Genomic DNA, 25,077 nt, shown 5'->3' with positions numbered 1-25,077 from the left:
TTTCTACTTTTGGCTGGGTGCTTTTGAAAAAACCAATGGCGGGCGATTAGAAAAAACAACTTATGTCAGCAAACCGGGGCCGATGCTGTCCGGGCGATGTATCCGGACATTCAGCCAAAAGGAAGAGACCGGGGGCCGGTACCGAAAGGTGGAGGTTTTGATGGTTAGGCGCGCGAGAGATGTGGCTGGCGAGTTTGGTGGAGGTGGAGGTGGAGGTCAAGAATGTAATGCTGACTACAAGTGTGTTGCGATAAAGTTTGAAAGCGTCAAGACCTGGTGAGTCAACGGTGGTTATGATTCGTCCTATGCGGTTTTGGCGGGCCGCAGAGGTAAGCAAGCAGTCGAGAGCCGGCGCATGGAGTGCTCAAGCTGGAACCAAAGTGATAGCCAAGGTTGGGTTGGCCCTTGTCGATGACGGCTTAAGGATAACTGTTGTCACTGGTAAAGCTGGTAGCGATGCATTGTGTACTACGGACAGGTTGCAGTTACTGTATCTCTCGATCTACACCATCGTTCTAGACGGTGCACTCAAGTCTTTGCATTTTCTAGTTCTACAATACAGTTGAGAAATGCGAAATGTGATCATCTTGGCATCAGACCGACAGCACCTAAAAAAAAAGAACCAAAAAAGAAAGCACGTAATGAAATCGTAGATGAGAACGCGAACCGCGACTATTGCCCGGGATAATTGCCAGGCTGAGGATAGACCAAGCCATTGGCAAAGTGCAGATCTCTAGCGCGATAGGTCAGCGACGGCTTATTGGCCAGCGTTGGGTACGTACGATTGAGAGAGGTTGCCTGTAAGGCCTAGAGGGATCTGATGGTTGAGGTAGTCAAAGGAGACTGCAGGGACAGAAGCAAACCCTTGACTGTATAGTTGAGATGGGTTCGCTGCACCACCGATGCTGATTGGATCTTGTGAGCAGGGATCGCAAGCATTTGGATCTACTCACCTGCTAGCATCCACGGGCAAAAGATGAGGAACGGCCTGACATGGATAGCTCTCATCCAAAACCGCATGATTTCCTCCACCATCGACAAACTCGGCGTGCACCTGGATTTGGAAAGGCGCACTAGGCCGGTCAGGCATTCCGACAAGCTTGACACCGTCTTCCCAACGAAGCCAGTGAGGTAAAGAGCCTGGAGGCGAGCTATATTTGGGGTGCAGCGTATCAGACGCCGCCTGAGGATCCCAGATCCTCGGTTCCCACTCGTATCGTTGATTCACCAGACTGTTGTGGGATGATGAGCGTTTGGCTTGATAGTTGGGTAATACTTACGCAAAATTGTTGGGCTGACCAATGAATCGTCGTTGGAATGGCCTAAACACCCAGCCACCTCCAGGTAATTTCTTGGCATCAACATTCCAAATGTGATTGCCCTTCGACTTGGCCTTTTTACCGTCTGGATTAAATCTTGAGATCAAACTTTGCTTCCACAGATAGTTTTTGATCTTTTTAATAGACATAATTTCCTCAGTTATTCCTCGTTGCTGCAGCTAACCCAAAGTCAAATACAGCTATACCAACGTAGAGAATAGCACTTACATTCTCTGTAAATGCATTGGTGAAGGCTTGGATACGGAATTTAAAAGGTCTGTAATCAGTCGATTCGTCCAAACGAGCCATTTTCTTTGGCATGAGAACTTGATGGATCTTTTCTCCCTTGCTGTCACACACTTCCACTGTGGCATGGTTAGCAACATGCTCAGCCTTCCCGCATCCCCACTCACAATCAGAACATATGCGATTTAAAAAGTCCTCAAAGATCTGGTCCAACTGTTTGCGTATGTCGTCTGATATCCCACCGTTGACTTCAGTCCCGCCTTCTACCCCTACCGAACTTCGTCTTCTTTTCGTTTTCCGAGGGCCTTCATCATCCGATTCATCATCTTCTTCATCCACCGGTGATCCCTGGCGCGATTGCCAAGCTGAAGGAGGGACACTGGCTGTCATTGCGTTGTGATTCCAACCCTTGTTAACTGAAGAGCTTCTTCCGCGCACAATAGGCCGTCCATCAGCTCGTTCAGCAGTCGATGGACGTCGTTCTACCGACTGATTTTGGGAAGCTTGGGGTTGCGCTTTTGTAGTAGCGTTCTGGATGTTTTGCAGTTGCATACTACTCTCCATAGGCATCATGCCAGGGTCCCACGGTTGTGTCGGCAGGTTGTATCTCGGTGGGCTCGGTGGACGCGAGGGCGGCATGGTAGCTAGGGGTGAAGACACCATGGGCATGTGCTGTACTCCCATTGATGTGATAAAAGAGGGAGAGGGGACAACGGGCGTGGAAGAAGGAAGGGTGCCAGCTAGCTGGCTAGGAAGTTGATGACCGTTGGGAAAAGAGTGAGAGTGGACGAGCGGAGGTGGTATTTGAACATTGCCCTGGAAATACTCAGCATTCGCAAGGTTGTTGCTGGAAGCGACTGTGTTGGACATCGGCATAGCCGAGCGTTTGACACCGTTTTGTTCCATACCAAGGAAACTTGCTGGTTCTACCGTCATGGACACGTTGTTGACTTGTGAACCCATGGGGCCAGAGACCATTGGCATTTGGTGGTATTGGGCGTTCCCAAGAGACATGTTGGTTTGCACCGAGGGAGAAGACTGGAATGCTGTTGTTGGGGAAACGCTTTGACCAGATTGTCCGGAACGCTGAGAATTCGGCGTACCTGTATCTTTGGGAGTTTGTACAGGTCCTACACCAAATTCATTCGCAATCTCCAGGTGGTTGCTTAAATCTCCCAGCCTTGTCAAAACTCCAAATTCTTCTCCTCTTAGTAGCGCTTCTTTTGCATGCTGAGCCGAATCTAAAATCCTGTCCAATAACGACAACTTGTCAACCATCTCGTTCGGCATCTCAGCGGCTTTTGGATGAGTCTGCTGCTGTTGTCCTCGCGATTGATTTGAAAGCTGACGGTGATGAAGCGGTGTAGACTGTGCAAACGCGCTATTTCGAGCCATGACATGTTCTCGGGCTGGAGTCATCATCTGCGCCTGGACAGGCGTTGGCGTAGTCATATTCTCCATAGAAATCTTGTTCACGGCTGCACCGCCTAGAGGTGTCTGCGCCTTTTGAGATATTTCTTGAGCAGCTCCGAAAAAAGGGTTTGCGTCACCAAGCGTTTTGAGATGCGGAGGCGACGGGCTAATATTGGGTGATGAGGCGAGAGATCCACTAGCGTTCTGAATGGACGACAGAGCAATGTGGGATGGGAAAGGTTGACGGTATGTGAACTGTGATGGATCGGCCTGATCGAGATGATAAAAAGATCCGCTAAATGTGGCGCCTCGTTGTCTACCTCCGACTTGTGAAGCCGAAAACTGTTGGGGAAATACGTTTCGGGCAGGGCTAGATGGCTGGGATGCGGGCAGTCGATGGTTGGATTCCACAAAAGAGTTCTCCGCTTCTGTCGAGAGAGAGGCGGCGTCTGAAAAATGTAAATAATCACCGCCTAAATCTAGATTCTCCACGGAAAGACCGTCTGTGTACTGGGCACTGGCTGAGGCAAGGGATGTAGGCGACTGGAACTGCTGCACCTGTTGGAAAGTAGACGGCAACGAGTTGATACTGAGAGACAGATTTTGTCGACAAGACGAGTTGGAAACAGACGATCCTTCCGTACTCTCAGAGGGGGGAAAGTACTCCCCCCCGATTTGCGAGTCTGCCGTTGAGGCTATCCTGATCTTGCCGTGTCAGTGAACACACACAAAAGACTGCTCACTTACGTGGAAGGGGACGGCGGCGAGCTGAATGCGATCCACGGATCGTACACCTTTAAATCGGCAGACCCGACGGGACGAGTCGCCTGTCGGACAGAGATGGGATGCTCCTGGGTCGGGTTTGCGTGTTGGATGGGGGTTGACAAAGAGCCACTGCCTGGCAGCGCAACTGCTAAACCGGGTGCTGATTCGGAAGGTGTTGAGGACAGGTTGGCGATTTCGGGCTGTACTGGGTTAGCAACACTGTAAGAGCTTGCAATCCACCATGGCCAAACATCAAGTGGCACACCCCACCGTCTGCCCATTTCCATCCATAATACATCCACTGTCAATCGGCTCCATCACGTATCGCTGATCTCTCCACACAGCAACCACACAGCGACTGCACCCAAAACCTCTGCACCGAAGCCTCTACACCAAAGCCTTTAGCACTCACCTTGACCAGTCTATGCGACGAATTTTTTTTCCAAAATCCACCTTTTCGTCTCAACACTTCTCGACGTCTTCTTGAACCTGTCACGCGGTAGCAGTTGCAGCAGAGACAAAATGACCCACTCCAAAAGTGCTAGCACAATTCGTTATCCGACCAGAATGGACCGTCCGAAGGGTGTAGGGACAGGCGTGTTGTGTGTGCCGACGTTGCTGGGAGGAAGAGGCACGGCAGGTTGCAAAGAGTGCGTCAAGAGGAAAGAAAGAAAAAAAAGGAGTTAAAACAGGGCAGCCAGACGACCAACTCTTCCGGCGCAGTCTCACAAGAGAGCGGCTATGGAGGCGAGCCTGCAGTGTTCCAGAATTTTCTCCCGATACGTCCGGACTGGATGCCTTGTGTTGATGGCTGTGTGTGGCACAAGAGGGTGCTTGGTGGGTGGCAAATGATAGGAAAGCTGCACTCTTCTAGATGTGTAGTGATGGATCTCGGCACTGTTGCAAGATTGGGCGAGGCTGTGGATGCTGGACAGATGACCACCGTTTGATGCAAAGGAAGCAGTCCTTTTTAAAAAAAATCTGCAAAGTTGTGGTGGATGAATAAATGTAGAATCAAAAAAATACATCTTTTTTTTATGTCCACTACTTTTTTTGCCACTCTACATGCATCGAAACTAATATTTGGAAATCTCTCTGCCGCTGGAAAGTTCCCCGTGGGGCTAAACTATAGAGAAAAATTTGTTTCTTTTGGGATTATTCCATAAAAAATGAAATAAAATAAACTGGAATAAACGGAATAAATCCCAAAAAAAGCCAGGCAAACAAAAAGACGCAAGGGAAAAGAAAATTAAAAGATGAATTTGTTTCTCCCTGAGCATCTACACAAAACATCAAATCTATTTTGAATCAAGATCTATCTGCCTTTTGACTTCAACGAGGCGTGCTTTTGCGCATCAGTAAGGCGATCGACAGTGGACAGGTTGGGAAACAGGCCGCTGAGCATATGGACAGGGACGGGTAGCGGTAGAGTTGCGGTGATGCAAATGTGACTGGGTTGTCAGTGTTTCGGATGCCTTGTGGGTTGTGCGTTGAGAAGGCTGGGTGGATCTGTTGCGACGGCGTGGTGAGATCATTTTGATTTGAAACTCAGGGGGTTGCTGTCACGATACCGTGGTTTTGGCAACGGGATGGTTAACGATACAGGAAGCATTCCTCTGTTGAATGTGGAATGTTTCGTTGGAAGTTGTTTATTGTGTTTGGATGTTTATGGTTGCGTTTGGCAAATGCTTGTGAGTGATTGTTGCCGAGACACAACGTGTTGTGCCTTGGTTCAATCGCTTGTAGTATTGTCGAGCATTGGCTGCTGGCAATCTTGTGAATGAATCCGTTGGGTCATGCTGGAGATTCGTTGGCCAGTGACGAAAGATGAGATCTGCATGGCAGACGGGTATTGTGTTTGCTAGTTGAAGTGGATTCTGCCGCTTTTGTATTTCATTGACTGTCCTTTTGTTCAGTTATTCACGAGGAATATGTTATGCTGGTGAGTATCCATACCGAGTCCTCTCCGTCTTGGCTACATCTTGGTACCGAGTATGCATACTCTTGACCGCTACACTACTTTTCTTTTCTTGGATGTCGTTTATACCATTTCATTAAAGACCTCCTGTGCTATCTTACGCGGCCTGGATCCGCCTTTATAGTTACTTAGGTATCATTGCTCTGCTGTAGAGATGTGAGTGATTGCGGGCATTTCGGGCAAGAACAATAGTGTCGTGGTGTAGAGATGTTCGATCTCAGAATTCTAATATTGTCTCAACTCGTTGCAGATCCTATTGTTGTGACACGGAACGTTATCCTCCATAGGAAAGATCCGGCGGTCTTACTTGGTAATTTCCTTGTCATATGCGGTTGAGCTTTTTGGCCAGAGCTAGTGCATACATCGCAGAGTTGACTTTCGCTGGAGACCTGATTCTGCCTGCTCTGTTGTGGAGCTCTTTGACCTCGAAGCACAAGAATGGGACCTTGTAATTGTATTTGATTGCTCTCCAAGCCTTCAGTCTCCTTGTCATGTATGGTCATGTAAGCACAAGAGGGATCGTGTACTTGACCTGTTGAGTGAATGATACTAAAGTATACCTCTCTTGTCTTTCAGCTTGATTGAGTAGTTGGTAAACACAATTTAATTTCTGTTCTGAGGATCGGACCTATTACAAGCAGGCTTCGTGGAGGCTGCTAATGAAGCGATGGTGACTTTTCTTCTTGAAACTGATAGTAAAAGCGAAGTTTTGCGGCCAAAAATCGGATTATAAACGAGCTGACTCTGGCTTCATTTGCTATCCTGTCCCAGGTCGTCGTGGGGTTATTCACATTCGTATTCTCTTCAATTCCCATGGCTAAAGAGAGAGAGTACACCAATCTTGAAAGACTTTAACGATGTAATCGCTTCTTAACGCGAGCGATATGTTTATAGATTGTTGATAGGAGTCTATCGAACTCTTTAGCAATTTAACACATGCAAGGACTTTTCAGCAACGTATACAGCACAGCGATACCTTCCTGAGTAACAGAATCAGTAGACAAGTGCTTGGTTAACAGCATCACAATGTAAAGTGATGAAATAAATGTCGAACGACACAACAGGTTAATGAGAAATTTGAAGCGCTGGGTGTAGATTTATCTCAAGGGCATGCCCCCACCAGCGAGAATCCTGCCGTTACTGCCAACGTCACAGTGCAGTCCCACCGTGTTGCATTATGTTGTAGTCGCGTCGTACAGGTGCTATATCTGCTCCTTGACAATTGAGCACTTCATCTTGCCAAGTGTCGCCCAACGACGATGATTGCTTGGTCTCCTCCCATAATCCCAGCCATTCAAACGGTCAATAGCGTATCTCTGGTAATGGCTCAGCGAGAATCTCGCTGTAGTTGATGGTGCTGTCCTTCTCTTCATCAATCTCTGCTACCAATGCCCTACACATAGTGTCAGCATCCGCGTCGTTGTCAGTCACGCTCACTCACACATTGTCGCCCTTGATCACATACAATCCCAGTGGAACCATTTCCACGCCTTGCTCGGCAGAGTACTCGCGCTCGACAGAGTCTGCAAGAATAAGGTTTGTACGTTGGTCGTAACCCTTGAGTTTACCCTAGTGTATGTGAGACGTGAGTGTCAAGGAGGCTACTTACGACTATAATCCTGCCGTCCTGGAGAATGACTTGGACAGTTTCTATCCATACAACGTCAGGCCAGACTGCAGTTCACCATTCCACCCACGGTCAACATAGCTTTCTATAGAAGCCATAATGAGAAAAGTATAGAAACAAACAAGATGTAAAGTGAAATGTGCCGGTGGAGGTATACAAAATATTGAGATGTAAATGGAGGGATCAAACAAGTAATCTGTTGAATTACTGTTTTAGGTGTAGGTCAAACTTGAAGGACCGTGCGCCTGAGTCAGAACACGTAACTTGAATATAACACCAAATTCAATTGTTGCCGGTTAACGATTTTTATTTTATTTATAACTTCTTTTTACTTTACATCTTATCTTCCACATACACTCTTTTGTCCACGCTCGGCGTTCTCTGCCCCTTCCTCCGCCGCATCCACTAGGTCTTCTCCTAGTACACGGCCCGAGTCCGCCCACCCACCAGCGTGTAGAGCGGTCGCAAGTTCGTCCTGGTTAAGATGGCCACGACACACGTTATTAGCTCGTCAAACCCGGCGGCACATCTGAGCTCGTCGGGTGGGCATTCGTCCAGCTCGAGCAATATCGTGGGTGTTCACTACAAGGTGGGCAAAAAGATTGGAGAGGGATCTTTTGGTGTCATCTTTGAGGGTCAGTCGATTGGTTGTCATGGGCCGAAGCTGACTGGGTGAATGTAGGCACCAACTTGCTCAATTCGCAGACAGTCGCCATCAAGTTTGTGAGTATTTTGTGGTTGTTGCCTGGCATGAATTGATCCCATTGGTCTTAGGAACCTCGCAAGTCGGATGCCCCCCAACTGAGAGATGAATACAGAAGTTACAAGATCTTGAGCGGATGCCGTTAGTATAGTCTCTGCTGTGTGGGTTTTCTGACATTTTCTAGTCGGTATTCCTCAAGTGTACTATTTTGGCCAGGAGGGCTTGCACAACATTTTGGTTATCGACTTGCTCGGTCCATCGCTTGAGGATTTGTTCGATATGTGTGGCAGGAAATTCTCAGTCAAGACTTGCTGTATGACTGCAAAACAAATGGTGCGTCAGGGAAATCTTACCCAAAACTCGTGCCTCTGATCATTGAGCGGCTAAGTGAGGATTGTAGCTAACCTTTGGATGTACAGCTCTTGAGGGTTCAGACCATCCATGAAAAGAATTTGATTTACAGAGACATCAAGCCAGACAATTTTTTGATTGGCCGACCAAGCACCAAAGGTGCCAATATAATTCATGTCGTTGACTTTGGTATGGCCAAACAGTATAGGGATCCCAAGACGTAAGTGGGCAAAAGGCCGTGTGACTGGGCTCATAGTCTGCGATATAGCAAGCAACATATTCCATACAGGGAGAGAAAGAGTTTGAGTGGCACAGCCCGTTACATGTCTATTAATACCCACTTAGGACGAGGTGTGTCTGTTGTTTTCCACAATATCTCATCTCATGAGTGCAGAACAATCCCGGCGAGACGATCTTGAAGCTCTCGGCCACGTCTTTTTTTACTTCCTCCGAGGAGGACTTCCTTGGCAAGGTCTCAAAGCAGCTACCAACAAACAAAAGTATGAGAAAATTGGGGAGAAAAAACAGACCACCCCTATAGTTGAACTCGTCGAAGGCTATCCTAGTAGGTTTAGTTTGTTGCAGCTTTGGAAGCTGATATGTTTTAGATGAATTTTCCATTTATCTCAACTATGTTCGGAAATTGACATTTGACGAAACCCCTGATTATGATTTCTTGAGAGGATTGTTTGACTTGGCACTATCAAACGGTGGAGAGGTTGATGATGGAGTATACGACTGGATGTTGCTCAACAATGGACAAGGATGGGAGGTATCTGGGGTAAGCTTTTTTCCATTTATTGACCCATTTTGTAACATGTTTTAGCGTCAGTCTGCCGCTCAGACCGAGGTCTCGCGACACAACACTCGGGGACGCGAAAGGGAATACCGAGATCGAGTTGATAAGCTCAGAAACAGTTCCATGGGTGCTCAACCTTCTCCTCTGTGAGTGATGCTTCTCTGAAGCTGCAAAATAACCACTGACGTTGCCAGTAAACATAGAAAATCTGGACAGGCTGGATCTGCGCTGCCAAACGTCAGTAATCAAGCTATCGTTGGTGTTTCCGCACCCAGTCCTCTTCCCACGTCACGGCGACAGTCTCAGCAAGGTGGGCATCCCTTTGCCTCCTCAAATGCCTTGCATGGAGACAGAAACGAAACATATGACCCGTCCAATGTAGCTGTACAATCTCAAGCTGGTCTTCAACCGATAAGTCCTATGAATGTCAACTCTCGAGGCGGTAACACTGCTGCCAACTCTCAACAAGTTGGAGAAGGAGATTACCGACAGGACAACAAGGGCAATGGATTCATCAGGTTCATCACCTGTGGCTGCTTTCGATAGTCTTTGAGTAGGTGTATTGTTTATCAATGCATTGTACTGACGTGTCTATAGGCTATATCTCCCTTGTTCTTATTCTCCATTTTGCATCAACTCGTACGACAGTACACACTTATTCATATGCGTTGTTACAGTCCGCCTCTCTATCCTGCCTTGCGCGCCCACGAAGAAGTCTCCTTTAATCATATCTTATTTATTCACTGGTTTTTTCCTACCCATTTGTCAATTTATTCGGAAATTTGCATACCCCCAAAAAGATTTTGCTCAGTCGAGATGTCGCTTTTTGGGCGACAAGGCGGTGAAGCGTTATTGTTATCAGTGCTTTTTTGTAGTTGTCGATTAGTTTAGACGTTGAACTGATACGTATGAATACACATATGCGCTGTGTAAGCATCTTGTGTCACTGTTCAAGCCGATCTTGAACTTGTGGCGTTATGGATGTCATTCGATTCTCATTTACGATCATGGTCGAAAGTGGTGACGCTTACTTTTTTTTCTTGTAATCAAAGTTGAAAGATTTGCATATTATATACATCTTTTCTTTTGCCTTCTTTTTTTTACAATACAAACTCGAGAAATGATCTTTTTCCCGAGTGATGATGCTCCTTTTGGCTTCCTTGAACCTTTCCATGCCTACGCCATAGCCAACACTCGGCAAATAACATGGTCAAACTGTTACAAGCTGGTCGTTATACCATTGCTGCCCCTCTACTTTCAAGCGTTGCTTTTACGGAAAGAGGGAACTAGAAGAGAAAGAATTGCTCTTGCTGTCCTGGGATTGGGTTTGCTATGGCGAGCAGCATTCAAATACCGTTTCCTACGTGAGTGTACAACATTCTGGCTATACCTTGACGCCAAAGTCTAACACTCTTGCAGAACCATGGTTCAACGCCTTAAATAACGGGCTTGGTATAGGATACATGACAATGTCTTTTCGTTATGTTGAATTTGCTCTAATCAACGGCAAAATGCTTGACCCATACTGGGAAGATCGCGGACGGCATTGGCTTGTCTCTGCGTTGGATACGTCAATCAATGCGAGATGGATTGGACTTGGGACTGTCGACTTGGATACTTGGAGGGTTGTCAAGGATTCTGGTGATCATTCTGGTGAAGCGACCAAGAAAGGTGGTCAAATGCCAGACGGAGGTGTAGAGACGCATGGCAAAACGGTGCCCAAAGGCAGAACTTATCCACCTTGGGTCTCAAAACCGCCAGCCAAGCTATCGAGGTATGCCTCTGTATGGCGCCATTTCAAGATTGCTTTTCGAGGCTATGTCGTCTCGGACGTCCTCTTGACTCTGTTGAGAGAGTTTGGATCAGATACAATAGGTTCAAATCGACCGGTTCCCAATGCTCTCTCTCGCTTCTCCCACGAAAATATATTTATTGTGTTTCCAAAGCTCTTTGGAGGGTTCAGAGCGCCATGGTGGACTGTCGAGCTGGTCTCTGTGATTAGTGTGGCGGTGTGCGTGTGGCTGGGTTTGAGTATGAGTTACCACGCCTTGGCGGCTGTGGCAATTGGCTCTGGACTGTATGAAACGGAAGCATGGGAAGCAGACTTATTTGATAATCCGCTCAATTCTGACAGTCTTTTGGACTTTTGGGGAAGGAGGTGGCATCAGTTTTTTAGGGCAAGTTTCAAACTTTTAGCTCTTCCATGGACAAATTGACTGTTGTGTTGTAGCATCAATTCATGCTTGCCTCTTCTCTATTACTCCGTACACTCAACCTTCCAGTCACTTCTCCCTCAATCTTGGCGCTGTCTTTCTTCTTTTCTGGAGCGATGCACGCCTTGGGGCAGTATCTAATGGATCCTGTCCCAGCCTTATTACCTATCTTTGTGCTTTTCCCTCTTTCGGGTTTAGGGTGTGCACTTGAAGTGATGTTCAAGCGTCAAACAGGACGCAAGGTGAAAGGGCTTTGGGGGAGGGTTTGGGCATGGGCATGGATGCTGACAACAGGGAGATGGGCGGCCATTGCATGGTTTGAGAGTGGTGTTGGAGGGAGTTATCTGACTCCGGCCCTTATGGGAGAAATTATGAAATCTTGGTTATTGGAGAATGTTATAAAGAAATTATAGCTAGACTTTGTATAGTATAGATTAGAAAAACTGTCTAATTAAACGCTTACGCTTCGTAGGTGAAGCTGGATATTTCTACCATAGACTGTTGAGTTGTGGCAAGTTCCTTAACCGATGAGCACTGCTTTACACACTTCCAAGTGAGACACCATACCAGCAAATGCCAACTATTATCATAAATCCATGCCCTCTATCGCCTGTGATCAACAAAAAGACCAAAGAAGATTTGCTGCTATCATAAAGTACAACTTTTGTCAACTCAATTCACCCTAGTAATAAATCTGCAAGAGCCCAAGAAAGATAAATTTATTTCACTTCTCCTGATTTGTCCCTCTATGAGACAATCTTTTCGTATGGAAGTGAGTGCTGTGGAAAGACAGTATCTATAGTAGATCAAGTCTTTTCAAAGGCAAAACCCATATATAAATCTATCAATTATCAGCATTGTTTGTTTTCACAATTGTAGCCCACTTACTCGCAGCTTCCCACTGATCTCCATCCATCGCACTTTCGCCATACTCATTCAACACACCCATCTTGCCTAATAACGGCCCAAAGTCTCTAGAGTCTTTCTCTTCATTGAGAATCTCGTGAAAGGGTTTCTTGTACACAAGCTTCAGTCGATACTCCATTGCCAACCTACGGTTCTTGTGATTAGCATGGAAATAGAGAGAAGGATAAGTAAAAGACACACGAGACAAAGTTGTCCCAATCCACCAGATATTCTGGAACGTCTTCTACTGCGTCTTCGAGATAAAATCGGTACTCATGTCCATATACTCCTTTATGTCGTCGCTCGGTGAATTGGACCGCGTAACAAGAGTTGCCAAAGCGGAGCTCTTCATCATCATCCGGAAGACTGTCTAGCTTTTCTCTACAGGTGATTATGCTCAGCTGATACAGTAGCAGTATAAATATGAAAGAAAAAACAAACAATAGTGTTTCAGCACATGGAATCGTTCCAATGAAAATCCCGCCCGGTCGAAGGTATCGCGAAACATTCTCAATCATCATCCTCGCTTTGGCAGCGTTTTCAAAAGCGTAGTGCATACAGAATTGCATAGTAACGTTGTCATAAAGGCTTTTCATTTGCAACTCAGGGGATAGAATGTCACTGATGGGATTCTATTTTCCAAGTCAGTATCAATGCAACGTTTTGTAGAGGAACATACAGAAAAACAATCATGAGCAAAAAAAACCCCATCGAAACCAGGTTTGCCCATTCTTCTATAACGGTCAGACGCTTGTTGGATTGACTGTTCCGCCAGATCTATGACGAGATCAATTTTGTCGTTCTGCACAGTTAGTGATAGGCTCTCATGAACTCACCAATTCCTACGTAGAGCATTATTCTTGCCTGTTTCCACTTGTTCAAATCCCCGCCCTTTCCACAGCCAATGTCCAATACTTTTCCTCTTGGACGATGAGCAAATTTACCTATCAAGACTGATTTTATCCAATTGTTGAATTTTCTTAGGCCGATGATTGGGGACTCTTCACGGCGTTCAACTCCTACATCTGGCCGAGCATTATCTGTTTCAAACCCGTCAGCAACTTTATAGGGCAGTCAAAAGTATGCTTACAATGGTTAGCGACGATCGCCACTTTGTGACTATGCATATGACTGGATGCTCCGCCTGGACCTGATACGGTCCGTCTACTCCTATTGTATCCTTCATCTTCGTCATCTCTTCCTCTTTTCCGGCCTGCGTATTCAGGCCCACTACTATTATCGTTTCCGGGCTCTGACATGGGGTAGCCTCGTGGAAGATTACCTACTGGAGTCTGAGCTTCCCAGTTGGGTGGGTATTGATTGCGTAGTCCAGAACCGCTAGGTGTAGGAGTGATGTAAGGTGCTGGACCGCCCGAAACGTTAATGACGCTTCTGTCATCATAGCTATATCCTTGTCCTTGAGAAGGAAAGTATGAGGAGTCACTTTCATTAGGCAAATTCCCTCTTGGCGTTGTTGTCGACTCCAAATGTATAATGTTCGCGTAGTTACTATCTGAAGACCTTTCCAAAGCAGGGCGCCGCCTCAGGGGGTTGTTGACATGAGCCTCCTGTTTTAAACGGTCGATCTCATCGCGATAGATGACACGACGTATTGATGACGGGGCAGATTGTCGTTGTTGAGGGTTGTATGGAATTGGACGGCCGAAGGTATGGAGAGGAGTACAATATGAAGGAGATGAAGAGGAGATTGGTGGTTGGGGGGTAGAACGAGGAGCATAAGCTGACGAGGTTGCATTAGGTGTAGAGACTTGGCGACCGCGATAAGCGGCTGGAGGTGGGGCATGTACAAGCGATGAAGTATGATTTTGCATACCAGAATCGTTGAATTTTCGACCTGACGCTGACGTATTTGAGATGGCGGAAGAAGGTCTTTGGAAATCCTCTGACACTTGCCTGGAGGATAAAACTGGCGATAAAGTCCCTTGTCTGGCTGGATGGCCATTACCATAAGATGCATTTGATCCAGCTGCTGAACCCGGGCGAGAATATGGTAATGACTGATATTGGCTTTTAGGAGAGATGCTTATTGACGGAGATCGGGTGGAAGAGAGAAGAGTCCCGATAGGATGACGCCTTTCATAATCGTGATCTATCTGCGAATGGATGGGCTGCTGCGGAGGTAACATGCTCCCTTGACGCATTTCACTGTGTCCTGTGCTGTCGAGAGACATCCGTCCTATATATCCAGGGGAGGGGCTTGTCTGGATGTTTGGAGAGCGACTATGCATCGCACGAGAAGGCTGGCCCATGGATGCTGGTATAGGTGCTAAGAACCCATCTGACACTGATCTGGTAGCGGGTAAAGGTTCCATTGGCAGTGCATACAATTGGCTGTTGACAGGCGGAGTTGGATCATTCAGAATATTGCTCAGCTTTGGCTTGTGACTCTCGGCGTCACTGTGTACGCTGAGAGACCTACGTCCACTGCTTCTTTGGACTTGGACGGGTGATTGATTTAGCAATCCTCTCAAACTGTTTCCAGAATTAGACGGCATGGATGTAGAAGACGGAGAGCGGGAAGAACTTGAATAGGATGGTGCTGTTTGAGATGGATGACGGATGGATTGAGGAGGTGGTGCTGGCGTCTCTGCAACCTCTCTATCCGAATGTATTGCATGGCTGTGACTGGATGTTGCATTAGGCCATGAAGCTCTAGCAGTCACAGATGTCGAAGGGACATCGCAATCCCTAATTGGATCATAGACCATATTAGTAGCGTGGTCTTTAATGAGCGTCTAATGGGATGGGCGTGAAGGATTGATGACTTTGCGTAGCTTTCTTGACGTGGATTGAAGGATTTTGCTGGAGTTTGAGATAATAGTTGGCTTCAATGGTCCATTGTTTTTCCTTTTTTAGAGATAATTTGATAGAAAGAGCGAAGTGAGAATCGAATTTAGAATTAGTTGTATGAAGAAAAGTTAAAAGAAAAAAGCTGAAAAATAAATAAAGTAAATAAATAAAAAGAGAAGAGATTTACAAATAGCCAACGAGATTTCGGCGTTTGGTACTTTTTATTTATTTAATTAAAATTACAATTAACAATATAATAAGAGAATACATCTTCATACTTTTACTTTACTTTTACTTTACTTTTACTTTACTTTTACTTTACTTTTACTTTTCTTTTAAAACACAATGACTGCATCTCAAGTAACCCAGGCAAAGCAAGACAATCAGTCACTTGCTGGCCCATCTTCTCAGGAAGCACGCTCAAGACACTCATGGCATCCAAGCCGCTATAAAGAGCCACTTCATCCAGATAATGAAGAAGTCCTCGAACAGGCAGCTTACATGGCCGCCGTTACCAGAGCGATAGGAGATGATAGGAAGAGAAAGATAAAACCGAGAAGGACGGTGGATTACCAAGGTGGTGTGCAGAAATGGAGGATGGTGGGTTGTCTGGATCCATGTGGATATAGGCTGACAGACGGTAGTTGAATGTATTGAAGGGAATACCTGAATACAGACCAGCTATACACCCTAATCCGTCTAGTATTGTCAACGTGAGGTTTGCTGCCTAAAAAGTATCCGGCTGACCCTCGAGTAGTTCCTCCCACCAATAGCTCTCAGATCGAACCCTTCAACCTCCATATGCGATTACTGGGTGCATACCTCTATCAACAAGGAGCGCTCTCCAACCCGGGTTGTTCGGGTGCGCGGTAATGATATCCTGAAAAGAATCTTCAGTTGACTGTAGTATAGTGGACGCCAGACGCCCGTCGCCTGTTAACAGGTAATGATAAGGGCCAATTCACCCTTTGGAACGGCGCTTCTTTCAATTATGAATCCATTACTCAGGTACACGACGACTCTATCCGGTCATTCACATATTCACACAACGGTCAAGCCCTTGTCTCTGCAGACAAATCCGGTACAATCAAATACTTTACTCCTCATTTGACCAATATTCATGGTTTTCAAGGTCACAGAGAGGCTTGCTGGGATGTCAGTTGGAGTCCGAATGATGAACGGTTCGTGACTTGTGGAGATGATGGGTTGGTCAAGATATGGAGCTATAGGGAGGCAAAAGAAGAAAAGAGCTTGAGTGGTGAGTATATTTGGCCTGTTTTTAAGACACAAAATGAATAGTGATAGGTCATGGTTGGGACGTTCGATGTGTGGATTGGCATCCCACCAAAGGTCTCATAGTGTCTGGTTCTAAAGACATGCTTGTCAAATTCTGGGATCCAAGAACAGGGAAAGATCTTTCAACATTGTGGGTTTTGTTTACTTGCATCACAATCATATACTCATATAATGATAGGCATTCTGCGAAATCTACCATCAATACCTGTCGTTGGTCTCCTGACGGTCATCTCGTCGCTACAGCAGGTCAAGATTCTGTTATTCGTCTGTTCGACATTCGAACGTTCCGTGAACTAGAGGCTATGAAGGGACATCAAAAGGAGGTCAACTGTATTGAATGGCATCCTATCCATCATTCATTGTTTGTATCTGGTGATGCCGCAGGCGGCATCAACTACTACTCCCTTCTTTCGCCTACACCATCAGAACCACTGACAAAGTTGGAGGCCGCCCACGAAGATGCAGTCTTCTCCCTGTCCTTTCACCCGCTTGGTCATATATTGTGTTCTGGTTCTCGAGATTTTACAGCTCGCTTTTGGTGTCGCGCTCGGCCGTCTGGAGGCCAGGAATTTGACAAATTCCACATTGGTGAAGAAAAAGCACAAATGGTTGAACTCGAAAAAGTTGGAAAACGCGCATGGGGTGCTAAATCTGGCGATGAGACAACAGCGAGCGACGATAGAAGGGCTGATGGAGCATTACCAGGGTTATCGAATCCTGTGGCTGCTGTTAACAACATTAGGGCGCCTGGCTTGAATGGTTTGGGTCCGGGTACGGGAGCAAATGCCAGTGGGGGTTTGCAGCTAGGGCATGGAGTTTATGCCGGACAAGGAGGATATAACGGACAAGTTGGCTACAATGGCGGAGGATATGGGCGTAGTGACGGTCATCGTTATGGACAGGGCGGTCATAGAGGAGGTCAAGGTGGATGGAGATGAAGCATCATGCGCAAGGCGAAAGATGCAAAAAATGCACATGCCTCGGCAATTTTGCATTATGACCAATGTACAACAAGAATGACAACCTCCCATGAGCCGACTATCTTCCAACTTCATGCTCAGCCAGCAGCTACACGGAATCAGAGCTGAATATGGTTGTAGATTCTACAAACCCACCATATTTGGAATACCGTTACTTATAGGATAGACATGTCCGCAACCTCTGCAGGTCATATTGCCTTCTTCTACGTGCATCTAATTTCGTTTGCTGAGCCCAGAATGGTGCAGTCATACAGAGTAACCCACCTCAAAAAGAACATGGTGTAAAGCTTGGATTTGTTCTTCTGAAAAGGCTTCTAGCTCAGGCATTTTCTCGGGAAGATCTGTATTTCCAAGCTGGCATATGTTAGTCCTCACTGCAGCTTCCTATCTACTATCTCCTTCCAAACACTCACAGACCGAGCAGTGTCAACCAAGGCCGGCCATTCAAGTTTTGGCAAAAAGCGAAGGATAAAGTCTGGATTTAAGGGAGCCGGACGCTCAACAAGTTCCACTTCTGAGAATACTAGAGGAAAGTTGTCCTTGTTGCAGCCCTCTGTGACGGTTGAAAGCCAGTAAAGTGAGCCTAGATACGTCTTCGATTCTGGAAACATACTGGCATGACATGTAAGCATATTGTGGGTAATCAGCCTGACCATTTTCGTATAATTTTTGTAGAAAACAATGTTGTTTCTTCCAAGAAATCAAAAGTTCATTAGAATCTTCTGTCAAAACAATTTTGCTTTACGTAACATCATTGACTTATATTTTAATAACACGTCAGCCAAACTGTAGATACCTCCTCGTTGCAAAATTCTTTTATTTCAAGTTTGCTTTTACATTCAAGAGATAGTCACCGCTAGCACTCAAAAGTTGCCAAGTCGCTGTCTCCCTTCACCACTCAGAAAACCACAGAACAAGAAGCAAAATGGCCGACTACAAGGAAGACCTCGAGAAGGGTGCCACTGGTACCGCCAAGATCCACAAGATTAGGATCACTTTGACTTCTAGGAATGTCAAACCCCTCGAGAAGTGTATGTTATGGACAAACAGGTGGGATATCGTGTGCTGACAAGCGCTTTCAGTCTGTGGAGACCTCGTCAACCGTGCCAAGGACAGAAACCTCAACGTCAAGGGCCCCGTCCGACTCCCCACCAAGGTTCTCAAGCATACTACTAGGAAGACGTAGGTTTTGACATTCTCTATCCCTCTATGGACATGGCTGATTGGTTACGTCTAGCCCCTGTGGTGAAGGTTCCAAGACTTGGGACAGGTACCAGATGCGCATCCACAAGCGTCTCATCGACCTCAACTCCTCTGCCGATGTTGTCAAGCAGATCACCTCTATCTCTCTTGAACCCGGAGTTGAGGTCGAGGTCACCATTGCTGCTTAATTATGACTCTGTTCAGAGATGCATGGTGTTTTGAGCATTTTTCATGTTGCATACGCTGTACTCATCTATGTACATATCCAAGTGTATCATTGTCTTTGCAAAGCAAGGTAATTTTCAATTCTTGTAGCTTCGCGCAAACCGCTCAGTACAGCGCCTGCAACACTCCTTCTGTTTTCCATCTCAGTGTGCTCACCCGCAAATCCAAGTTTACCGCCCCAGACTGGTCGACTAAGCTCTTTGAAGTCCATAGGCGATCGCTCGCCATTCGCAGAGGTAATGCTGGGAGTAGTCGTAGCGCCTCTGGATAAAGGATCTGAAAGCCAAGATGTCAGTTCATATGCGCTTGGTTCAGCTGGCTGGGAAGCGGGCTGCAAGCGCTTGATGAGGAAGGAATGAAAAGCTCTAGCAACGTCCACTGTAGGGTGCTGAAGAAGAAGTTTAGCGGGCGTTTCAGATAGATAGGCAAGAAGAGTTGGCGTAGAATCAGGCAAAGTGGGTGCTGCAAAGTTGGCAACAATCAATGTAGAGCCCTCAAAGACTTGCTCCAAGGTGGAAAAAGATGTAGGTTCGGAACTGGAAGGAAGGAAAGTGTATGATCCAATCTTTTCTGCGTTGGGCCACCAAGCCGAAGAGTACTGAACAAGAAGCTTCTCCAAGACACCAACGTGAGTTCCTGCAATTGTCTCTTGTAGGTGAGGAGGTAGGGCAGGATTGAAAAAGTCTATCGGCAATGTTTTGAGTACACCCAGAGGAATGGTAGAGAGGGCAGTAGATCCATGATATGTCTCTCCAGAACTGGTTGTGACCTTGGTGCCGTTTTCGGTCTGCACCACGGATGACACAGGAGAGTTGAGTTTGAGGTTTGCCTTGGAAGAGCTGAAAACTTTCGTTACAAAAGACTGATAACCACCTTGAGGCGCAGCATCGGAACCCGCAAAAGACGTGGTCGTCTCCCATCCAGCCCACTTGAGAGAAGCCTTCTCCAGTTTCAACCCAAGAGGAATTTCAAGAGAGCGGGCAAAACCTTTGGCAAGAGACTGATCCGTTCCAGACGCAAAGAGAGGAGAGTCGGAAGAAAAAAGAGAGTCCGCAAGAGAGGCTATCGAAGCTGGATGAGGATAAGGGAGCTTTGCAGCAGCCATACTGGCATCGAGGGATTCTCGAAGTTGATTGACCTTTTCAAAAGGAACAGGACCTGTCAGACATTAACTTGTCTCCACTTGTAATCTGTATTCGGGCAACTACCGTCTGGTCCATAGACGACATTCTCAGCAGCAGCAGGCAAGTTGACTTTGATGCCTAGCTGTTTGGCAATACTCCCAGTAGGATTTCCCTCCTTATAACCATGGATCCACGAGCAACCAATGTCCACCTTGGCGCTACCTCCAACCCATGTCCTGGCTCGTCCACCCACACGATCTCTAGCTTCCAAGACAAGGACAGAGTGGCCTTTTGAAGATAGTTCTTTTGCTGCGACTGCACCAGCCCAACCTGCGCCTAAAATAATCGTGTCGTAAGATTTTGCCATTGCTCTATGAATTGTAGAGGGATTCATGTTTTTTTTTTGGTGGACTATATATAGGCAAATCGATAATGAATGGTTTGGGGAGTAAAAAGTGGAGGTGGAGGTTTCGGGACAATGGCCGTTTCGGACCGGTACAGGATGGCACGAAAGTGCCACATTTGGCAGTTTCATATCAGCGCGGGATTATAAGTATTGGGCATAATCTGTGATTTTCCCTGAATCCTGCTTCATACAGTTGTGAAATTTGAAATTCCAAATCACCAGCCAACACTACCATCCACAAAGCCACGTCATCCTTTACATGGTAGTATCTTTTTATTTATCTATTTATTTATATTTATATTTACTTCTCATCTTCTTCTTATTCTTCTTTTCCAACTTCACTGCAACAGGACAAAACATACAGTGGCGGCAAAAAATATCTACATTGACGTGGAGAAAGAAAGAAAAGAAAGCGGAATCTGCGGAGGCCGCCGCTGCTCCTGTTGTTGTGTTTTGGCACTTTTGAACCCTTGACGGCGCGCTCACCAACATTACTTTTTTTTTTATCGCAACAAGTGGAACAAAAAAGATAGTCTTTTACGCGTCACCTCAAGTTTAAATCGTCTGCATCGCGTCGCTCGCCACGCCAGGTCACGGCTGAAGCCATAGTACGCAAAATAAGGACTCGTATCGCAAGAGGTTGCTTATCAGACCTCCACCGCGGCGAGATCCGCCTCTACAAGAGATCGTGTGTCTCTTTTAGAGGTTTTGGGTCGACACGCTTGTCGCCGAGACGGGTGACCCGGCTCGTCGAGCCGAGAGGATAGAGTGAACGAGCATGACAGTGACGCAAAGACGGTCGCGGGTGGATAATACCCAGTCAGATAGTCGGCCGAGTACGTGCTGGTCTGTCGTGTGGAGTGTTGCTAACGGTGTTAGTCATTGAACCGGGTATCAAGTATACTTGTGACTTTTGTGGGTATTGGCGGTATAGGAGACTTGGAGCTGATAGAAACATCAGGCCATGTCGACATCACTCACACGGTGCGCATCAAATGCGCAATGAAGCAATGTGAAGAGGTTGATATCTGTCCAAATTGCTTTTGTGAAGGGAAAGAGGGATTGCAACACAAGGCCTGGCATGATTATATGGTCGCTGTATGTCTATAGTTGGCGATGATGATGGGAATCTGACAAATGACAGGAACAAAACTCTCAACCCATCTTTACACCTGACTGGGGAGCAGATGAGGAACTGTTGCTCATTTCTGGCTTGATTCAAAATGGGTTAGGCAACTGGGCAGAAGTAGCGCAACATGTCGGTACCCGGACCAAGGAGGAGTGCGAGAAACATTATACAGAAGTGTATTTGGGTGTAGGAGAAGACGGTAGTGATTTGAGAGCGGAAGAAAAGGTTGGTGATTTGCAAGAAGAAAGCGAAGAAGGAACCAAGAGACGACGGAAAGAATTCATGCCAGTATGTGTACGAGAATGATGTTTCAGTGTTGGATTGACACAGTTGCAGCCCATGGACAGAGTTTTTCCTTATGACCCCGATGAGTTTCAACAGTGTAAAAAGGCGAGAATAGAGGAACTACGGAAACCTCATGGTATGTTTTGTGTATGCACTGAAAAACCAAGTACTAATCATCGTTAGCCCTTCCACCATCCAATGTAGCTCCACCTGTTTCCGCGCCAACCAATCATGAAGTAGCAGGCTATATGCCTGCCCGTCTTGAATTCGAACATGAGGTCGACAATGACGCAGAAATGGCCGTCAAGGATATGGAATTTGGTGTTGTCTATGGATATGGCGGAGACGAACAACCTCTTGCCAAGATTACTCGCCCGCCAGATGAAGAGGAAGCAGAAGAGGTTACCGAGGATCCCGATGGAGAAGAGGATAAAGCGATTGCCAAGGAAGGCAAGGTCAAGAAGGACAAAAAGCCAGAAAAAGAACCACCTTTGCCTGATATCGAGGATCCCGATGAATTGGAAGTGAAGCTTTCCATGATGGATATTTACTTTTCCAAGTTGGATAACAGAGAAGACGCCAAGGAATTAATCTTTGATAGAGGATTAACCGAGTACCGGACAGTGAGTTATGCGAATTGACCCATTTTATTCATACTGATGGAATCAATAGATACAAACTCAAGAAAAGAAGCTTTCCAAAGAGGACAGGGAGCTGTTGCAGCGGTATAAACCTCTTGCAAAGATACAAACGGCGGAAGATTTCGAGTTATTTATCGATGGCTTGATGTGTACGTATATTGCTTCTTTGATTACATTGCTGATTCTGGGCCAGATGAACAAGCGTTGCGAAGGCGAATAGCGGAACTTCAAGAATACCGCCGCATGGGTGTAACAACGGCTGCTGAGGCCGAAGTTTACGACAATGTCAAACTCACACGCGCAATGGATGGATCTCTCTCGAAGTCGTCTGAAACATTATCGACAGGAGCAAGGATTAATGCTGGTCAGCATAGGTTTTTGCATGGAGCAATGGGAACACCACCGCCAGAAAAGAATCGGGAGCACACACCTAGAGCGCCTCCCGCTGCCGGTCGAAAGCCTCGTGAGTTCCTGTGCCAGATTTTCAACTCATCATTGACATTCTCTAGCTCAACCTCTCAATCTTGCCAATTCTGCTTCGCTCGATCTCTTATCCTCGGAAGAGCAGTCCCTTTGCTCCATCCTACGTGTTTTGCCTAAACCATATCTTACCATTAAGGAATTGTATATCAGAGAAAACGAGCGCCGCAAAGGTTTATTACGTCGACGTGATGCTAGAAAGATGTTAAACATCGATGTGAACAAAAGTGGGAGGATATTCGATTTTATGGTTCAAAATGGGATGCTAGTGCTGGCCTACGAGCCACAAGGGAAAAAAGGGGGCAGTAATCAATACGCTATGGCAACGGCAATTGGACTAGCTGAAACGAATATTGGTGGCGACCATAATAAAGAAATATTAATGGAAAGAGTAAATGGATTGGGAATGACTAACGGAGTGAACAAACCATTAACGACAGAAATCAGGCTCAGCGGCTGAGCACTTTTACCATACCACTCAATTCTTGGGATATTACGGAGAACGAAAAAGCAAAATAATTCGGTAACATTGTATACCGGGAGAAGCATCGAGACCATTTCTCGAACATATGGGGTCTTGATTTGTATCATTTATGCATAAACATATTTGTGTCCATCTTCATTTCTCATAAGGCTTATGACAAATCTGTCCCTCCTACCCAAATCTCGGTGAAACCATAATCCTCGCACCCTTTCACCTCATCAATCTTGACCATATCAATTCCTTGCCCTTTCAACATCTGCCATAGCTCCCGCTCTCCACTATCACGTTCTTTGTATGCCATTAATAGCAGCGGACGAGCGTTTGAATCGTTTGGAGGACAAATGAGCGAGGACAAGGTAGAAAGAAGGGACGGGAAAGCAGAAGTGTTATAGGTTACATCTGCAGCTCTGTCCATTCGTTAGCTCCAATGTTCTTTCTGTTTCCTGCAAAGAGTAGACGATATACATACATGACCAATTGTGGAGGATCCTCGGCGACCCAATTGGGTAACGGTCGATCCCAATCCAACACCTTTGCATCTACGCTCAATCTAGAACTGATTGTATCATCTACCACATGATCAAGATGCACGATTCCGAGGGAGTTGAGAACTAGATTTTCATTCATAAGAGGCATGGCTGATTCCAAGTCGGTAGCTGTTATATCCCATCGCGATGTAGATTGGTTAGGGTGGGCGAGGGACAGAGCAATAGACACAAGGCCTGTACCGCTACCTGCAAGCATAGCGGCGTCAGCAGAAGGCCGGAAACTCAGACAACGTTGGAGCGTACACACACACCTAGCTCTATTACCTTCAGACGTTCTTTCTGGGTCAATAAAGACAGTATTCTCTGTCCCAGAGGTGGTAATGTCATAGAGTCAGACAAATGCTCGTGCAGCCATGCAGATAGAGCGAGACCTGAATCCCAGACTTTCTTGACGGACATTAGCCAACTTAAGCAGATCAACGAGTGATAATCACACCTTGTCAAGGTCAAAGCTTGTCTGTTCAATAATCTTCAACGATGGCTGCTGATCTTGTCGAACCAAAGGCAAAATCAGTTCTCTGTGAATCCGCCCTTGCTTTGGCACATCATATCTTTCCTTCTCCTTTTCTTTACTCTTTTTAGCTCTAGCACATCTGCCCGCGTCCTCTGGACGCTCTTTTTGCTTGCCCATACCCCTGACAGCCCCGTTTTTCATCCCTCCAGGAAGCCGGATGATCTCAATGCCCTCTGACCATACGCCTAATATCTTTGGTTGCTGCACCAGGTCGAGTAGGTGATTAATTGGCTCAGGCTCAGCATCTTTACAGTTTTCAGATCTTGATCTACACGAAAACAGGCCCAGACGCCACGAATCCTCGACTTGAGCTTGCAAAGATAAAGGTATCGCTAGAGGCTTATATGTGCTCGCTGGTGGCATGAATGTAGTAAGCTCTTTCAGTGTTTCTGGTTCAGAACTTTTGGGAGCTATACGCTGCCAAGTATAGTAGATTTTCGTTGGCTCATACCTCAGTCTCGACGCATACTCAGTCAAGAGTGGATGAAAGTGGGAGAAAGGAGCTCACTCTGTACGAAGATCATTAGCAACTTGAGGAGTGACGAGCAAGCTCTCGCTAGAAATAGTTACAGACACAGGAGGTGGCCGTAAAAAGGAGATGTACCAATACATCTTGACTGGATGTAATAAT

General features: G+C 46.3%; 12 protein-coding genes across 12 annotated transcripts; 6 read left to right on the top strand and 6 right to left on the bottom strand.

The window, feature by feature from the left end:
* Positions 1 to 672: 672 nt before the first annotated feature.
* On the bottom strand, positions 673 to 4,030 carry L203_100957 (uncharacterized protein; the record flags this gene model as incomplete). The annotated part of the gene is made up of 7 exons (XM_066210409.1): positions 673 to 733; positions 783 to 905; positions 954 to 1,232; positions 1,281 to 1,498; positions 1,548 to 1,684; positions 1,733 to 3,678; positions 3,726 to 4,030. 7 exons carry the CDS (start codon positions 4,028 to 4,030, stop codon positions 673 to 675), a joined length of 3,069 nt encoding a protein of 1,022 aa, XP_066066506.1.
* A 235-nt stretch (positions 4,031 to 4,265) lies between these two features.
* Positions 4,266 to 4,693, top strand: L203_100956 (uncharacterized protein; the record flags this gene model as incomplete). Its single annotated transcript, XM_066210408.1, has 2 exons — positions 4,266 to 4,393; positions 4,441 to 4,693. 2 exons carry the CDS (start codon positions 4,266 to 4,268, stop codon positions 4,691 to 4,693), a joined length of 381 nt encoding a protein of 126 aa, XP_066066505.1.
* A 2,330-nt stretch (positions 4,694 to 7,023) lies between these two features.
* L203_100955 (uncharacterized protein) lies at positions 7,024 to 7,446 on the bottom strand (the record flags this gene model as incomplete). Its single annotated transcript, XM_066210407.1, has 4 exons — positions 7,024 to 7,114; positions 7,163 to 7,278; positions 7,331 to 7,371; positions 7,419 to 7,446. The coding sequence occupies 4 exons, from the start codon at positions 7,444 to 7,446 to the stop codon at positions 7,024 to 7,026; spliced, it is 276 nt and encodes a 91-aa protein (XP_066066504.1).
* A 386-nt stretch (positions 7,447 to 7,832) lies between these two features.
* Positions 7,833 to 9,926, top strand: L203_100954 (uncharacterized protein; the record flags this gene model as incomplete). Its single annotated transcript, XM_066210406.1, has 13 exons — positions 7,833 to 7,983; positions 8,031 to 8,071; positions 8,123 to 8,192; positions 8,236 to 8,384; positions 8,471 to 8,622; positions 8,671 to 8,753; positions 8,797 to 8,967; positions 9,011 to 9,183; positions 9,229 to 9,347; positions 9,396 to 9,511; positions 9,584 to 9,669; positions 9,748 to 9,754; positions 9,799 to 9,926. 13 exons carry the CDS (start codon positions 7,833 to 7,835, stop codon positions 9,924 to 9,926), a joined length of 1,446 nt encoding a protein of 481 aa, XP_066066503.1.
* A 395-nt stretch (positions 9,927 to 10,321) lies between these two features.
* Positions 10,322 to 11,827, top strand: L203_100953 (uncharacterized protein; the record flags this gene model as incomplete). The annotated part of the gene is made up of 3 exons (XM_066210405.1): positions 10,322 to 10,565; positions 10,621 to 11,378; positions 11,432 to 11,827. The coding sequence occupies 3 exons, from the start codon at positions 10,322 to 10,324 to the stop codon at positions 11,825 to 11,827; spliced, it is 1,398 nt and encodes a 465-aa protein (XP_066066502.1).
* Positions 11,828 to 12,220: 393 nt separating this feature from the next.
* Positions 12,221 to 15,049, bottom strand: L203_100952 (uncharacterized protein; the record flags this gene model as incomplete). Its single annotated transcript, XM_066210404.1, has 7 exons — positions 12,221 to 12,255; positions 12,303 to 12,466; positions 12,522 to 12,701; positions 12,762 to 12,952; positions 13,000 to 13,097; positions 13,157 to 13,360; positions 13,411 to 15,049. 7 exons carry the CDS (start codon positions 15,047 to 15,049, stop codon positions 12,221 to 12,223), a joined length of 2,511 nt encoding a protein of 836 aa, XP_066066501.1.
* A 427-nt stretch (positions 15,050 to 15,476) lies between these two features.
* Positions 15,477 to 17,365, top strand: L203_100951 (polyadenylation factor subunit 2; the record flags this gene model as incomplete). Its single annotated transcript, XM_066210403.1, has 6 exons — positions 15,477 to 15,731; positions 15,776 to 15,844; positions 15,889 to 15,993; positions 16,044 to 16,389; positions 16,437 to 16,557; positions 16,606 to 17,365. 6 exons carry the CDS (start codon positions 15,477 to 15,479, stop codon positions 17,363 to 17,365), a joined length of 1,656 nt encoding a protein of 551 aa, XP_066066500.1.
* A 100-nt stretch (positions 17,366 to 17,465) lies between these two features.
* L203_100950 (uncharacterized protein) lies at positions 17,466 to 18,063 on the bottom strand (the record flags this gene model as incomplete). Its single annotated transcript, XM_066210402.1, has 5 exons — positions 17,466 to 17,495; positions 17,543 to 17,620; positions 17,672 to 17,761; positions 17,821 to 17,960; positions 18,021 to 18,063. 5 exons carry the CDS (start codon positions 18,061 to 18,063, stop codon positions 17,466 to 17,468), a joined length of 381 nt encoding a protein of 126 aa, XP_066066499.1.
* Positions 18,064 to 18,332: 269 nt separating this feature from the next.
* L203_100949 (40S ribosomal protein S20) lies at positions 18,333 to 18,798 on the top strand (the record flags this gene model as incomplete). Its single annotated transcript, XM_066210401.1, has 3 exons — positions 18,333 to 18,438; positions 18,490 to 18,589; positions 18,645 to 18,798. 3 exons carry the CDS (start codon positions 18,333 to 18,335, stop codon positions 18,796 to 18,798), a joined length of 360 nt encoding a protein of 119 aa, XP_066066498.1.
* An 86-nt stretch (positions 18,799 to 18,884) lies between these two features.
* L203_100948 (uncharacterized protein) lies at positions 18,885 to 20,326 on the bottom strand (the record flags this gene model as incomplete). Its single annotated transcript, XM_066210400.1, has 2 exons — positions 18,885 to 19,993; positions 20,044 to 20,326. The coding sequence occupies 2 exons, from the start codon at positions 20,324 to 20,326 to the stop codon at positions 18,885 to 18,887; spliced, it is 1,392 nt and encodes a 463-aa protein (XP_066066497.1).
* Positions 20,327 to 21,143: 817 nt separating this feature from the next.
* Positions 21,144 to 23,360, top strand: L203_100947 (uncharacterized protein; the record flags this gene model as incomplete). Its single annotated transcript, XM_066210399.1, has 9 exons — positions 21,144 to 21,201; positions 21,245 to 21,280; positions 21,327 to 21,463; positions 21,510 to 21,782; positions 21,831 to 21,915; positions 21,963 to 22,402; positions 22,452 to 22,569; positions 22,614 to 22,883; positions 22,930 to 23,360. 9 exons carry the CDS (start codon positions 21,144 to 21,146, stop codon positions 23,358 to 23,360), a joined length of 1,848 nt encoding a protein of 615 aa, XP_066066496.1.
* A 175-nt stretch (positions 23,361 to 23,535) lies between these two features.
* Positions 23,536 to 25,058, bottom strand: L203_100946 (uncharacterized protein; the record flags this gene model as incomplete). The annotated part of the gene is made up of 5 exons (XM_066210398.1): positions 23,536 to 23,791; positions 23,854 to 24,118; positions 24,184 to 24,319; positions 24,369 to 24,903; positions 24,955 to 25,058. 5 exons carry the CDS (start codon positions 25,056 to 25,058, stop codon positions 23,536 to 23,538), a joined length of 1,296 nt encoding a protein of 431 aa, XP_066066495.1.
* Between the last annotated feature and the right edge of the window lie 19 nt (positions 25,059 to 25,077).

Source organism: Cryptococcus depauperatus, chromosome 1 (assembly GCF_001720195.1).
Source record: "Cryptococcus depauperatus CBS 7841 chromosome 1, complete sequence".
NCBI classification, from domain to species: domain Eukaryota; kingdom Fungi; phylum Basidiomycota; class Tremellomycetes; order Tremellales; family Cryptococcaceae; genus Cryptococcus; species Cryptococcus depauperatus.
The sequence above is the reverse complement of the archived record's forward strand: the minus strand, read 5'-3'. Positions and strand labels throughout refer to the sequence as shown.